We start from the raw sequence: 14,010 nt of genomic DNA, 5'->3' as shown, positions 1-14,010 counted from the left end.
TGCGTAGACCAGCAGGGGGGGGCAGTTGGGGGTGATCAGGCTGGCAGGGGGGGCATTTGGGGGCAAGCAGGCTGGTGGTGGGGAGCAGTTGGGGGCGAGCAGGCTGGCAGGCAGAGTTGTTAGGGGCAATCAGGCAGGCAGACAGGCAGGTGAGCAGCTGGAACAAGCAGTCCCGGATTGTGAGAGGGATGTCTGACTGCCGGTTTAGGCCCGATCCCTGTATACTGGCAGTAGGACATCCTTCGAGGGGTCCCAGATTGGAGAGGGTGCAGGCCAGGCCAAGGAACACCCCCTCCCCACCCCCTACCCCCGTGAATGAATTTCGTGCACCGGGCCACTAGTATATATGTATATGTATATATGTGTTTTTTAATGATACAGAAAATTTATATTTTCAAGTGTCCACTTCAATGAGTCTTGATAATGTATGTACCAACACATCAAGATATAAGGCATTTCTATTACCCTAGAAATTTCCCTCCTTGCCTTTGTAGTTAGTCTCCTTCCCTCAATAGAAGCAACCACTGTTCTGATTTTGATTCCTATTTTAAGTTGAAAATTAAATCACTACCATGCTGGTCACAACACTGCCATAAGTGTTTGGATGCTGTTAATATGTTTCCATTGTTTATTATTTCAACTACTTAATAAGGATTCCAGATTCTTGGTATTTTAAGGTCAAGTCTGTTTATTAATCTGGTCTAACTCATAGCCTCTGATTGGTATACTAACACATATACACATGATTAGGAAATCCCAATAGTAATTTGGTTTTTTGGAATACTGAACTCTAGTAACCTATTTAAAAATTAATTCCTGGAGTCCCAACCCTTATATTTCCATGGCAAGTCACTAACAGTATCTCAATCCTCAATAGCCTGTGCAAGTAGGCAGGGGGAAGTGGTATTCTCTTTTTTTGTAGAAAGCAAAACATCAGTTTGTTCCACTTATTTATGCATTCACTGATTGATTCTTGTTTGTGCCCTGACCAGGGATCAAATCCACAACCTTGGCATATGGGACAACGCAATAACCAACTGAGTTACCAGGCCAGGGTGGGAAGTGGCATTCTCAATTTACAGTTGAGAAAAAGATTCAACAATTAATTGATTTATACAAAATCCTCTTCCCATTAGCCAGTGGTGCCAGAGATAGATTTTTATTCTTTTGCTCATTCCATGCTTCTAGGCTGCATGTACATAAGGCAAGAGCCAGCTTGTATTCCAAACATCAGTTTCCTTGTTTCTTCTCTGAATGTTCATAGGTAGACCATTCCTTCCATCCTCCAGCATAGTGTTGAGACCTAAAAACATACATCAAATAGTGGTGTAAACATTTTTTCCTGCTTCATAAAACAAGGTTGATGGAAACTAGAGATTGAGAGATGCGATGGCTATTCACCATACTGTTTAGACTTTAAGCCTATTTAAAAGATTGTGGCCCTGGCCGGTGTGGCTCAGTGGATAGAGCATCGGCCTGCGGACTGAAGGGTCCCAGGTTCGATTCCGGTCAAGGGCATGTACCTTGGTTGCGGGCACATCCCCAGTAGGAGGTGTGCAGGAGGCAGCTGATGGATGTTTCTCTCTCATCGATATTTCTAACTCTCCCTCTCCCTTCCTCTCTTTAAAAAAAAAAAGATTGTGTTACTTTTGAGCACTATGAAAAGATAGAGGCTCTCACTCTTGGTATTCTGCCATTACTAAAGAAATCCAGTAGACCAATAACATAATACATATGAAACATTACAGTACATTTTCTTGAATCCATTGTTATCCTTCATCTACATACCTGGTAAAGCCCAAAGATAATGCTGTGTCCAGAGCCTTCTTGCTTCTCACTCCAGCTACACAGGAAAACATTAGACTATCAGATTTGGATGGCTTTATTTCATTATACTTCTCCTTGAAGTCTTCTGGGTTCATCTGTAGAGCTTCACCTACCTCGTTCACTGAAAGAAAGAATCTCAATTAAATTTTATCTACAGTACATTGGCTGGATATGTATTTTTTTTAATGAATCAGATTAAGATATATGTCACTTACATGGTATATTGACCGACCCGGGGATTTTTCCATACTCAAGAATTTCCCATTTGTTTCTAACATCAATTAACATAATTTTTTTGGAATTCAAGAGGTTTTTCAGTTCCTTATAAGTTACATCTTTATAAACAGCAGTACAAAAATTGTGACAGTTTCCTTTTATTGAGTTCAAACCTGGAAAGAATAAAATAATATAGGTGCCTTCAAAATGGTATCACTTAACTAGTATCTGAAGGAATTTTTCCCCGGGTTCCAGTCAGCTAACTCTACTCGATCTTTTGACTTTACTAAACTATATTTAGTGGATGTACTTTGCACACAGTCTGACTGAGCAGGAGGATATAGCTCTTATCTTCCTGCCCTGCATGCTTAATTGCTGGCCTTGTGCCAGCTCCATATTCTACTCCCTCCAAGCCCCTTAATTGGGGCGGGGTAGGGAAGACTTGTAAATACACATAAAGCATTTGGCAACTGAATTGTGTGAATAATATGTAAATCTTACCCTGATCTAAGTTACAATATTAAAATTTTAATACCATTTCTCCTTACAAATTAAGATAACAAGTCATGTTAGATGTGGGGACTTTACATTTGAAAACACTTGTAAGTACTTAATGGTACTGTTTCTGTCTCTGTTAAATAATTGGCAGCATAATAAGGTAATGGATAAATAATCCATAAGACAAAATAAAAAATAAATTCTATCAGTCCATACTGATATAAGGATATAATTGAATAAATAAATGGGGAGAAGGGATTGCTTCAATTGATAAATGTAGAAGGAATGATGAAACAAATTCATCATTAGGTAAACACCCAGTAATAATTGTTGCAGCATAATTTTTCAAACCTTATCCTCCTCATTCCTCCACTGCTCCAATTACTCTACCCTCCAGCTATATAAAAATATACAAGTCCTCATTTCTGTTGCCAGGCTCTGGTGGCCAGTGGGGCTTACTCATTCAGTCCCACATGACTGTGTACATCTGCACACAAAGCTGATGCCTGAGGGCCTGGCATCCAGTCAGCCTGAGATCCACCCTTTTGGGACACTGACAGGTCTTGGCATATGTTCAACTACTGGAGCTACTAAAGATGTACTGGGCTGCTTGGACAAGCACAAAGGTTTGAGAGTCAACCAAAAGCTGAGGCAGTGCTGAATGACAAGACAGAATGATGAGGCCACTCCTTCAAGCTGGGAGAGGTGATTGTTTCATCTACTATATTCAACAATTCCATTTCTGGGTATTCATCCAAAAAACAAACAAAAACAAAGATAGTACTTCAAAGCTATATGCACCTGCATATTCACTGCAATTCACTGCAGCATTTACAATAGCCAAGATATGGAAACAATCTAAGTGCCCATCAATAGATAAATGGATAAAGAAATTGTGTTTTTTTATATATATATATGTATATATATATATATATATATATATATATATATATCACACACACACGTATAACACACACACACATATATATGTATGTATGTGTGTGTATATATGTATATATGTATGTATGTATGTATGTATGTTTATATGTAATGGAATATTACCCGGCCATAAAAAAAGAATGAAATCTTGCCATATGTAACATGGATGGACCTCGAAGACTACACTAAGTGAAATAAGCCAGAAAGAGAAATACAAATACTGTACAATGTGTCTTATATGTGGAATAATCCTATCTAATAAAAGAGTAATATGCAAATTGACCATCACTCCAACAAAAGATGGCTGCCCCCATGTGGACACAAGATGGCCTGCAAGGGAGGGCAGTTGTGTGCGATCAGGCCAGCAGGGGAGGGCAGTTAGGGGTGACCAGGCCAGCAGAGGAGTGCAGTTGGGGGCAATCAGGTCTGCAGGGGAGGGCAGTTGGGGGGAACCAGGTCTGCAGGGGAGGTCAGTTGCGGGGAACCAGGCCTGCAGGGGAGGACAGTTGGGGGGGACCAGGCCTGCAGGGGAGGAGAGTTAGGGGCGACCAGGCCTGCAGGGGAGGGCAGTTGTGGGGCAACCAGTCTGACAAGGGAGGGCAGTTAGGGGTTACCGGGCCAGCAGGAGAGAGCAGTTGAGGGTGACCAGGTCTGCAGGGGAGGACAGTTAGGGGTGACCAGGGGAGGACAGTTAGGGGTGACCAGGCTGGCAGGAGAGCAGTTAGGCATTGATCAGGCTGGCAGGGGAATGGTTAGGGGGTGATCAGGCTGGCATGCAGAAGCAGTTATGGGCAATCAGGCAGGCAGGCAGCCGAGTGGTTGGGAGCCAGCAGTCCTGGATTGTGAGAGGTATCCCAGATTGGAGAGGGTGCAGGCTGGGCTGAGGGACACACACACACACACACACACACACACACACACACACCGTGCATGAATTTCGTGCACCGGGCCTCTAGTGTGTGTGTGTGTGTGTGTGTGCGCGCGCGCGCGCGCGCGCGTGTGTGTGTGTGTGTGTCATAGATACAGTTTGTTGGTTGCCAGCTGTGGGCTGAGGATGGGGTGAGGGGAAGAAAAATAGGTGAAATGTGTTGGGGTTTTTTCAGATTAGATAAATTGAATAAAATTTTTTTAAAATAAGGGAATTGTCACTATTAAAAAAGAGCAGAAAATAAAATCCTACCTGTCAGGCATCAGCCCTGACCTAACAATCTACTATGAAATATCCACAGGTCAATGGAGGAAGGGATGCGGGTGAGAGTATTTATCTGATGACCCGATCCTCATAGGAAAGAGCCCACTCACCACCACTGCTTTCCTAGCTCATCGTTCTTATTCTTCCAACATTGGTCATCTCTGAATTTAGATGGCTGTGAAGGGTAGGATCACCTGACCTTCCTACATGTATCATAGCCAATTCTGGTACTGTAGGTATTACTTGTGGACTACTAGCTATGGGTGATGTCAGTACCTCATGAAATGACTTTGAAAGTTCATATGCCAAGAAACCCTCGCTTTAAAAACGGAGAGAAAAACTCAGTACTTTCTCCTCATTCATTTACATACAGAAGATAGATAAACAGAAGCCTTCTGTGAAGCAGTGCTTGAGCAAAGAAGAGCAGTTGTGTGTATGTGGTTTTATGCCACTTGCCTACCTATTTGAGCTAATGATTCTCAATCTTTTAAGTTCTGGTTTTTTTTTTTTAGCATAAGTTCTTGATTTATACAATAAATGAGTTATACTATTTCCAAGATACCATCTAAGTAGAATTTCTATAAGTCTATGATTAAAACATTTTTCTTTGCCAAAAAAGTAATAAATAGTAAAACACCATTACATCAAAGCTTGTTATTACCCAGATAATAATATTTATCAGATATAATTAATTCCCTTGAAATATATCAAACATATTAAACAAACATGGATTGGAACACAGAAAAAAAATAGTATACATGTGCCCTATCTACATTTTTATAGTAAGAGCAGGGGTTTTAGAGTCAGATAAACCAGCTTTAAATACTGGCTTGACCAATTCTGTAACCCTGGACAGATTACTTAAACTCTCTGGGACTTCGTTTATTATTTGTAAAGTGGGAATACTATTACTTAACCTTTTAGAGTTGCTGTGAGTTTTAAATAATCTACACAGTACAAGCAGTAAATGTCTATTTTCACTTTTCCTCCATGGGTTATGCACACTGTTTCTCCTAAAGGGAATACCTTTCTCCCTCATCTCTACTTGGTACACTCTTACTCTTCTTTAAGACACAGTTAAATGCCACTTGTTACTCTGATCCAAAAATTATACTTCTAGGTTTCTATTCTAGTAAAATGCTTGTACAGATACACAAAGAGGTAGGTACAATGATAATTATGGATAGTCTTTTCATAATAAAAATTTGGAAACCAAAATGTTCATCAATAGGGGACTGAATAAATAAACCGGTTATCCATACTATGGAATATATGCAGTGTTTAAAAGAGTTATATGTGTTGTCATAAAAAGCTGAATACATAACAGAAAAAAATTACAGAAAAATCACATTATCCTATATAATAAAATCCCAGCAACCATAATGGCAGAATGACCGCTGGACCAGTCACTAGGAGGTGCACTGACCACTTCTTGGTCCCTTTCCCTGGCTGGCAGGCTCCCATCTCCCGAGGGTGAATGGGGCCGGGGGTGGGTGGCGGGGGATGCAGGGACACCAGGTCAAGGCCCCCGCCCCACCGGTCACCCCACATACAGAGGGCGACCTGCATCAGGGTTGGGGCCGGCGAGCGGGCGGGAACGGCTGACCTCTGAGTCCCTCCCCCCGGCCAGCAGGCTCCCATCACCCAATGGCGAACAGGGAACCGGGGTTAGTGGTGGGGGGTGGGACTGGCGAGCAGGTGGAACAGCCGACCTCTCAGTTCCTCCCCCTGCCCGATCGCCCGATGGCTAATGGGGAACTGGGGTGGGTGGCGGGGGTTGTGGGCGGCACCAGGCCAAGGCCCCCACCCCACCGGTCCAGGGGTGGGGGTCAGCGAGTGGGTGGGAACAACTGACATCTTGGTTCCTCCCCCCAGGCCATCAGGCTCCCATCACCCAATGGCAAACAGAACCCGGGTGGGTGGCAGCGGGGGGCGGGGCAACTGCTGGCAGCTGGGGAAGATGGCCCTGATTGCAGGCTAGGCCTAGGGACCGTACCCGCGCACTATTTGGTGCGCCGGGCCTCTAGTAATATAAATAATATATAAAATGTGATTTATAACAGATTTCTATTATATGTAACATATATATGTAGTATTTTAAAAATATATTTTTATTGATTTCAGAAAGGAGAGGGAGAGAGAGAAACATCAATGATGAGAATCATTGATTGGCTGCCTCCTGCACACCCCACACTGGGGATGGAGCCTGCAACCTGGGCATGTGCCTTGACGGGGAATCAAACCATGACCTCCTGGTTCATAGGTTGAGGCTCAACCACTGAGCCACGCCGGCCAGGCATATATGTAGTATTTTATGTGTATATTTATTAATGTATACTCATAGAAAACTGTTTAGAAAGATTGATAACAAACCATATCTGGGGAGGAGAGTGGGATGGGGAGGTTGTATAAAGGAGACCTATGCTGTGCTTTATTGTTTTAATATAATCAAAATATAATCATGTATTACTACTAGAATTTTTAAATGAAAAGGCACCTTTTCTCGAACTTTCCCCAACTCTGGTAGAGTCAGTTGTTCTTTCCACTGCAGTCTCACTAGACTGGGCTGTGTGTGTTGACTGTGTACTTGAGTCTATCTACCCCCAAATGGTAGAGAACTGTAGAGGCTGCATCCCCAGGAGGCCTGGCTGAGAAGGTGCTCAATAAATAACTGTTGAACAAAGGTAAAACCAAACTACAAAGAACCTGCATAGAAAAAAACACACACATGGTAAACTGAAGGATGTCCCAACAGTTAAAATGGAATACTTGAGAGGGGGAGGGGGAGGGGGAGGGGAGGAGATGAGACACTGGTATGCCCGGCCCCTGTCCCCGCGTTCACAAGTAACAGTTGTTGCCAAAGGAGAGGCAGCAGAGAAAGCAAAGAGCAGGAATGGAGGCTTGCTCCGAGTTCTAGACCTAACACCACTCACTACCTTTGCCCTGTCTTGTCTTTCGCCACCTGTAAAGTCAGGGGTGGTGCTTTTATAGTTCTAAGATGCTGTAATTCTAGGTGAACGTTCACCTAGCTGTCAGCGCTGCTCTCCGGTGGGTCACAAGGGGAACTCAAGGCGGGGCTCGTCATTCCGTCTCTCCCGCCGGCTCGCTTCCCCGGATCGCGAATTTCCTTTATTAGTCAAGCTCCAGTATGTTTACCAATGCCTCCCCACGCGAGCTCCCCGGAGCAATGTTTACTCCTCCCCCTGCGTCCCCCAGAGCAGCCCAGACCCCCGGAACCGGGATCTGCAGGAACAAGAACTATATCCCCAGGTGCCAGAGTTACGGTGTCCCCTTTCAGGGGAAGTCTAAAGAAGCGAGCGCCCCTGCCCCTCCCTTCCCTTCCCTGCCCTTCCCTGGGGCCCGAGGTTAGGCGCTCCTCCACTCCCCACCGACCGCCTAGCTCACCCCACAGCGCCGTGTCCGCGGACCCGAAGATCGCGCGGCGCGCACTCCCCAGCAGCAACCTGTGCAGGGGCATCGCGGGTGGCGCAGCCGGCCGACTACTGACCACTTCCTCCTGCTGCTCCGCCTCCTCCACGCGTCGCCCCCGCAAACCGGGTCGGGCTCTTGAGCGCCCCCGAGTCAGGTGCCGGCCGAACAGGGTAGTGCCACAAGGCCTAATCGCTGAATCCTTTGGAAACTGGCTGGTGTGGCTCAGTGGTTGAGCGTCACCCATGAACCAGGAAGACCTGGTTCGATTCCCGGTCAGGGCACATGCCGGGGTCGTGGCCTCATCCCCAGTAGGGGGCGCGCAGGAGGCAGCCCATGATGTTTCTATCCCTCTCTCTTCCGCCCTCTGAAATCAATGAAAACATTTAGAAAAGGAAATCCTTTGGAAAGAAACTAATTTAGTTTTTATTAAGGAGAAATAAAGTTTAAAAGTAGAAAGTAAATATGTGAATAGCCCATGGACAGACAATAGTGCGGTGAAGACCTGGGGAGGGGGTGGGCGTGGGTGAGGGAAGGGGTCAATGGGGGGAAGAGGGGGACATCTGTAATACTACTTTCAACAATAAAGATAAATTAAAAATAAATAAATAAGTAAACAAATTGCATTAATAAAAGAAAAAAAGTAGAAAGAGAAATATACCAAAGATAATATTTACAGATTTAAATACATTGCTCCAATTTGCTTTAACAGGATTCTAATATTGTAGATTAAAGCAAACCACATGGAGGTTTTTCTCAGAATTGCTCTTGGCTCCAATAGTTCAACTGATTCGAGTGTTAAGATAATCTCATGCTGTCATCTTTTTCCCACCACTTGATGATATTTGATTATATTTGGTGATAACTTTGTCAGGGTTAGGTGCAACTACTTTTTTAAAAATGTGTTAGTTTCCAATTGCTACCGTAACAAATTGCCACAAATTTACTGGCTTAAGACAATACAAATTTATTATTATTCAGTTCTGTAGGTCAGCAGTCTCACATGGCTAAAATTAAGGTGTCATCAAGCCTGTGTTCCTTCTGAAGGCTCTAGGCGAGAATTTCTTTCCCATCTACTAGAGCAAGCATGTCAAACTCATGGCCCATGGGCCGCATGTGGCCCACAATGAAAATTTCTGCGGCCCAGTCAATATAACGGTATGTAAGAAACGTTTTAATAAAAATTTTGTAACTTACTTTTTACAATATCTTGTTATACATAATTATTAATAACAAATTACAACATTTGCTAATGACAGATTACTATAATCGTGTTGCATTCATTTCCCTTATGCGCCTTACATGCAAGCACACCATTTCTCTCCACTAATACCAGCAACGAATATTTTAGCAGCTGATTGCTACATCATTAGTCTTGGACTGACTTGTTTGGTGTGCACAACAGTAAATATTTCGCTTTTGGAGAACAAGAAAAATAGGTTTATTTGCATTACGCTTATTAATTCGTGCAGTAATTCAGTGTCTGGTAAGTTAATGTTCAAGAAAAAAAATGTTAATTTTTATTAAAATGTTCCATTATTTTATGTTAACGATTACTCATTTATTGCAGCCCTTTGTATTCAGCATGTCTCTATTGAAATAAACCTACGTTTCTATGAAAATTGAAGCTTTTGTGTTTTTTGCGGCCCACAGAAACTCAAACCTTGTTTATTTGGCCTGTGCTAGCCTTTGAGTTTGACATGCTTGTACTAGAGGCTGCCCGCATTCCTTGGCTAGTGGTCCCCTTCTCCATTTTCAAAGCCAGCAGTTTAGCATCTTCAAATTTCTCTCTAAGTTTGACCTGCTTCTGTTGTACATCCCCTTCTTTTCCTCTGATCCTCTTGCCTCCCTTTTTTTATTTTTATTTTTTAATTTCTTTATTGATTAAGGTGTCACATATTTGTCCTCATCCCCCCATTCCCATCCCACACCCCTCCCCACGGATGCCCCAACCCCCTGTTGAACTTAACCGTTAGATAGTCTCATATGCATGCACACAAGTCCTTTGGTTGATCTCTCCCCCCTCCCCCCTCTTGCCTCCCTTTTATTCTTGTTTTTATTTTCATTTTTGTTAATCCTCACCAGAGGATATTTTTCTATTGATTTTTAGAGAGAGTGGAGGGGAGAGGAAAAGATAGAGAGAAACACCCATGTGTCTCACATAGATTGGTTGCCTCTGGCAGACACCCTGACCAGGGCCTGATCGAGCCTGCAGTCGGGATACGTGATCTTGACCGGAATTGAACCCGGGACCCTTCAGTCAGCAGGCAAATGCTCTATCCTCTGATAGAGCTTGCCTGCCTTTTACAAGGACCTTTGTCCTTACACTGGGACCACTCAGATAATCCGGGATAACCTCCCATTTTAAGATTCTTAATTTAGTCATATCTGCAAAGGCCTTTTGCCGTGTAAGGTAATAAACTCACAGGTGTCAGGAATTAGAACACCTTGGGGGTGGGGGTGGGGTGCATTATTCAGCCTATCACATAAAGTTTCTTATTCCCTTGTTTAAAATTTATTCTTAACTTGGGTTCCAAGCATAATGAAAGCTATATTTAACTGTGAATTCATTCACAGTAGGAATTTAAAAATTAATGTCTAAATGGACTTATTAGTGTCCAAGCACCAGTATCTTTATAAATGCCTTCCCATATTAATTTCATTAAACATGTACTTTTCAATTGTTCCATGTTCAATAATTTAATAAATATTAAAACCACTTCAGATTTCTATGCCAATAACATCACTTACAATTACGTTTTCCCAAATCATTTGGATCTTAACCATAGCCTCTGTGTAATCTATTTGGTGGATTAACTTTGAACCAAAATGTCATTATATATTGCAGATTCATGTACTCTCCATGGCATCCCCACGCTGTCTTGAATATGCATTATAAACTACGGGTTGTATGGACACAGACATGAAAGCAATGTACATGCCACCATGAATCACACTTAATGATTTATGCTTTGGCAAGGGCACACATTACTAAACAATTTTTTTCTAATGTTTATGACTAATTATTTGAGAAATATGTTTCTGTAAGATTTTTTTTTTTTTCAGAAAAGGTGAATGTGTCCTTTCATATCTAGCACAGTGCCAAACTTGGTTTATTTAAGAGTTCTTAGAGCATAAAGCTCTTGTCAAAAGAGATTGCTCCTCAGATGAGTGTCAAAGTTCTTCCTTCAGAGAGAGTTAGCAAGGCTTAAAGTGGGATGAAAGAAAAAGAAAGCATTTAACTTTCTGGGAGAGCACTACTAATGCTAAGTTGATATGAACCATTAATTTTCAAACAACTCATTTTCTTTTCTCTTTCTTTGCTCCTTTTTTGGGAGGGGGGCATAAGACAAGTGGGAAGGAAGGGATTATTAAAAAGAGTTGGGATTTTTCTCATTTCTTTCTAAATCCACTTCAAGCCCCTGGATATATATATATATTTTAAATATATTTTATTGATTTTTTACAGAGAGGAAGGGAGAGGGATAGAGAGCCAGAAACATCGATGAGAGAGAACATCGACCAGCTGCCTCCTGCACACCCCCTACTGGGGATGTGCCCAAAACCAATGTACATGCCCTTGACGGGAATCGAACCTGGGACCTTTCAGTCCGCAGACCGACGCTCTATCCACTGAGCCAAACCGGTTTCGGCTGGATATGTATTTTTTTAATCAAGTGAAGAATTAGGAAATGTTTTGCCTTTCATACAAACTCTTTTTCAAAAGAGTTTCTATCAAAAATTAAAATTGAAATCAATCTGTTGGCTCAGCATTTCCACTGTCAATAGTCTATCTACAGAAAACATTTCCACAAGTAGGCAAGGAAAAATGTACATTAATAAGGGAATGATTGAAGAGGGGGAAAAAAGTGATACACCCATTCACTGGCGTCCTGATAAAAGAATGAGGCTACTGTGGAAATATGTCCAAGATATACGGTCAGGTGAAAAAAAATCAAGTGTGAAATCGAGTGTAGACTTTAATGTAATCCGTGTTCTCTTTTAACAAATGGTAATTATATAAAAATATGGTTTCCATACACAATGTAAACATTTAGTAATCTCCTTAACCAAATTCTCTACATGGAAATAATTTTTATTTCATAGGAAATGAATTGGAGTTTTGTTGTTGTTACTTTTTGGTTTATCTCTAATATCTTTTAACTCTTAATCCAAGGCTCTATGCCTAAGGCCAGACCTGACCCATGCTGAAGAACTTGGAAAGATTACAAGGCTTGTAGAGCTTATCCATAACTAGCATTAATGTTTGCAATATTGTTCTGATGTCGGAGGCCTCACCCCAGTGACAGTGTCCAGGTTCTTGTCACTGGGCAGGAAAAAATCCAAGAGCGAGACAGAGAGATTAAACAAAGCACATAAGATTTATTAAGGTGACAGTACACTCTCAAGAAGGAGTAGAGTGCGGGCCAACTCAGGAAGTGAGTCGCACCCATGGAGTCTGGGTGGAGGTTTCCACCATAGCAAGGGGAGGGATTGGAGGTGGCTAGTAGTCTCTGACGCTGGGGGTCGGGGTGTTCCTTGTGCAGCTCATCTCAGTCCCTCTTCTCTGGATGGGGGGGTCTCTGGAGGGCAGAGCGGCCTCAAAACTAGGCCCCAAAACTAAGATGTAGGTCAAGGTGACTGCTAACCCTGGCTGAGACTAGTTTTCGTTTGTCTCAACCATTTAAAAAATATATATATTTTTATTTATTTCAGAGAGGAAGGGAGAGGGAGAGAGAGAAACATGAGTGATGTGAGAGGATCACTGATCCGCTGCCTCCTGCACGCTCCCTATTGGGGATTGAGCCCGAAACCTGGACATGTGCCCTTGACCAGAACGGTACCTGGGACCCTACAGTCTATCTACTGAGCCAAACCCACTAGGGCTATCTCAACTATTTCTTACCCAAAGAAATGGGGGCTGGGGGGGGGGGGGGTCAGTAAGGGGACAGGTGTCTAGCCACAAGTCAACCCGTAGCGCCCTAACCTAGAAGGGGAGGGGAGGGCTAGAACCTGGGGCTTCAGCTCCCTTGCTTCAGTTCAATCGAAATATTTTCAAACCAACTACTTTTACTAAGCATAAGCAATATGCAGACCACTTTAACGGGCAATCTAAATTCCAAGAGGTATAGGAGTAGATCAAGAAGTTTCCTGTCCAGTAAGGAAATAAGAAAGATAAGACAATCATAATGGAAAAAAAAAAAAAGCAAGGTGACCTATGATGGGTGTCAGATGTGGCTTGATTGTGCAGTGTGCGCCGGAGGAAAGGAAGAGGCTGTCCCAGCAGGTGCGCAGCAACCAGGGAGATTTAATCCCGAGCCTGGGAAGACCGAGCTGCGCACTCCAGGCTGCTATTCGAATCCAAATGGGAGTCCAGCGCTATTATTTTAAGATCAGTGGGCGCCTACCCGGGTCGGCCCGCAGAGAGAACGCAGGCCTTGCAGAGCCCGGCCCGCCCTGTCCCCGCCCCACTCCGGTGCGCGGCTCCCCAGCGGCGGACCCCGCCCACCCAGACCTCCGGACGGCCCCCGGCTCCGCCCACCCAGACCTCCGGACGGACCCCGGCCCCGCCCACCCAGACCTCCGGACCGCCCCCGGCCCCGCCCACCCAGACCTCCGGACGGCCCCCGGCCCCGCCCACCCAGACCTCCGGACCGCCCCCGGCTCCGCCCACCCAGACCTCCGGACGGCCCCCGGCCCCGCCCATCCAGACCTCCGGACCGCCCCCGGCCCCGCCCACCCAGACCTCCGGACGGACCCCGGCCCCGCCCACCCAGACCTCCGGACCGCCCCCCGGCTCCGCCCACCCAGACCTCCGGACGGCCCCCGGCCCCGCCCACCCAGACCTCTGGACGGCCCCCGGCTCCGCCCACCCAGACCTCCGGACCGCCCCCCGGCTCCGCCCCCGC

At 44.3% G+C, this 14,010-nt stretch overlaps 1 protein-coding gene across 1 annotated transcript; it reads right to left on the bottom strand.

Moving 5' to 3' along the window:
- Positions 1 to 1,106: 1,106 nt before the first annotated feature.
- On the bottom strand, positions 1,107 to 8,221 carry TSTD3 (thiosulfate sulfurtransferase like domain containing 3). Its single transcript, XM_008152712.3, has 4 exons — positions 8,078 to 8,221; positions 2,043 to 2,216; positions 1,789 to 1,948; positions 1,107 to 1,303 (listed from the first exon to the last, which is right to left on the bottom strand). Exons 1-4 carry the CDS (start codon positions 8,148 to 8,150, stop codon positions 1,231 to 1,233), a joined length of 480 nt encoding a protein of 159 aa, XP_008150934.1. The 5' UTR covers positions 8,151 to 8,221; the 3' UTR covers positions 1,107 to 1,230.
- Between the last annotated feature and the right edge of the window lie 5,789 nt (positions 8,222 to 14,010).

This window comes from Eptesicus fuscus, chromosome 10, assembly GCF_027574615.1.
Source record: "Eptesicus fuscus isolate TK198812 chromosome 10, DD_ASM_mEF_20220401, whole genome shotgun sequence".
Lineage (NCBI taxonomy): Eukaryota > Metazoa > Chordata > Mammalia > Chiroptera > Vespertilionidae > Eptesicus > Eptesicus fuscus.
The sequence above is the reverse complement of the archived record's forward strand: the minus strand, read 5'-3'. Positions and strand labels throughout refer to the sequence as shown.

Excerpts from the sequence above, each read along its gene's own strand:
- TSTD3 (XM_008152712.3), bottom strand. The coding sequence starts at position 8,150 with ATGCCCCTGCACAGGTTGCTGCTGGGGAGTGCGCGCCGCGCGATCTTC. Across the intron at positions 2,217-8,077 it reads CGCGGACACGGCGCTGTGGG|GTTTGAACTCAATAAAAGGA; the intron begins GTGAGCTAGGCG and ends TATTCTTTCCAG. Across the intron at positions 1,304-1,788 it reads TTATCTTTGGGCTTTACCAG|GTCTCAACACTATGCTGGAG; the intron begins GTATGTAGATGA and ends GTATGTTTTTAG.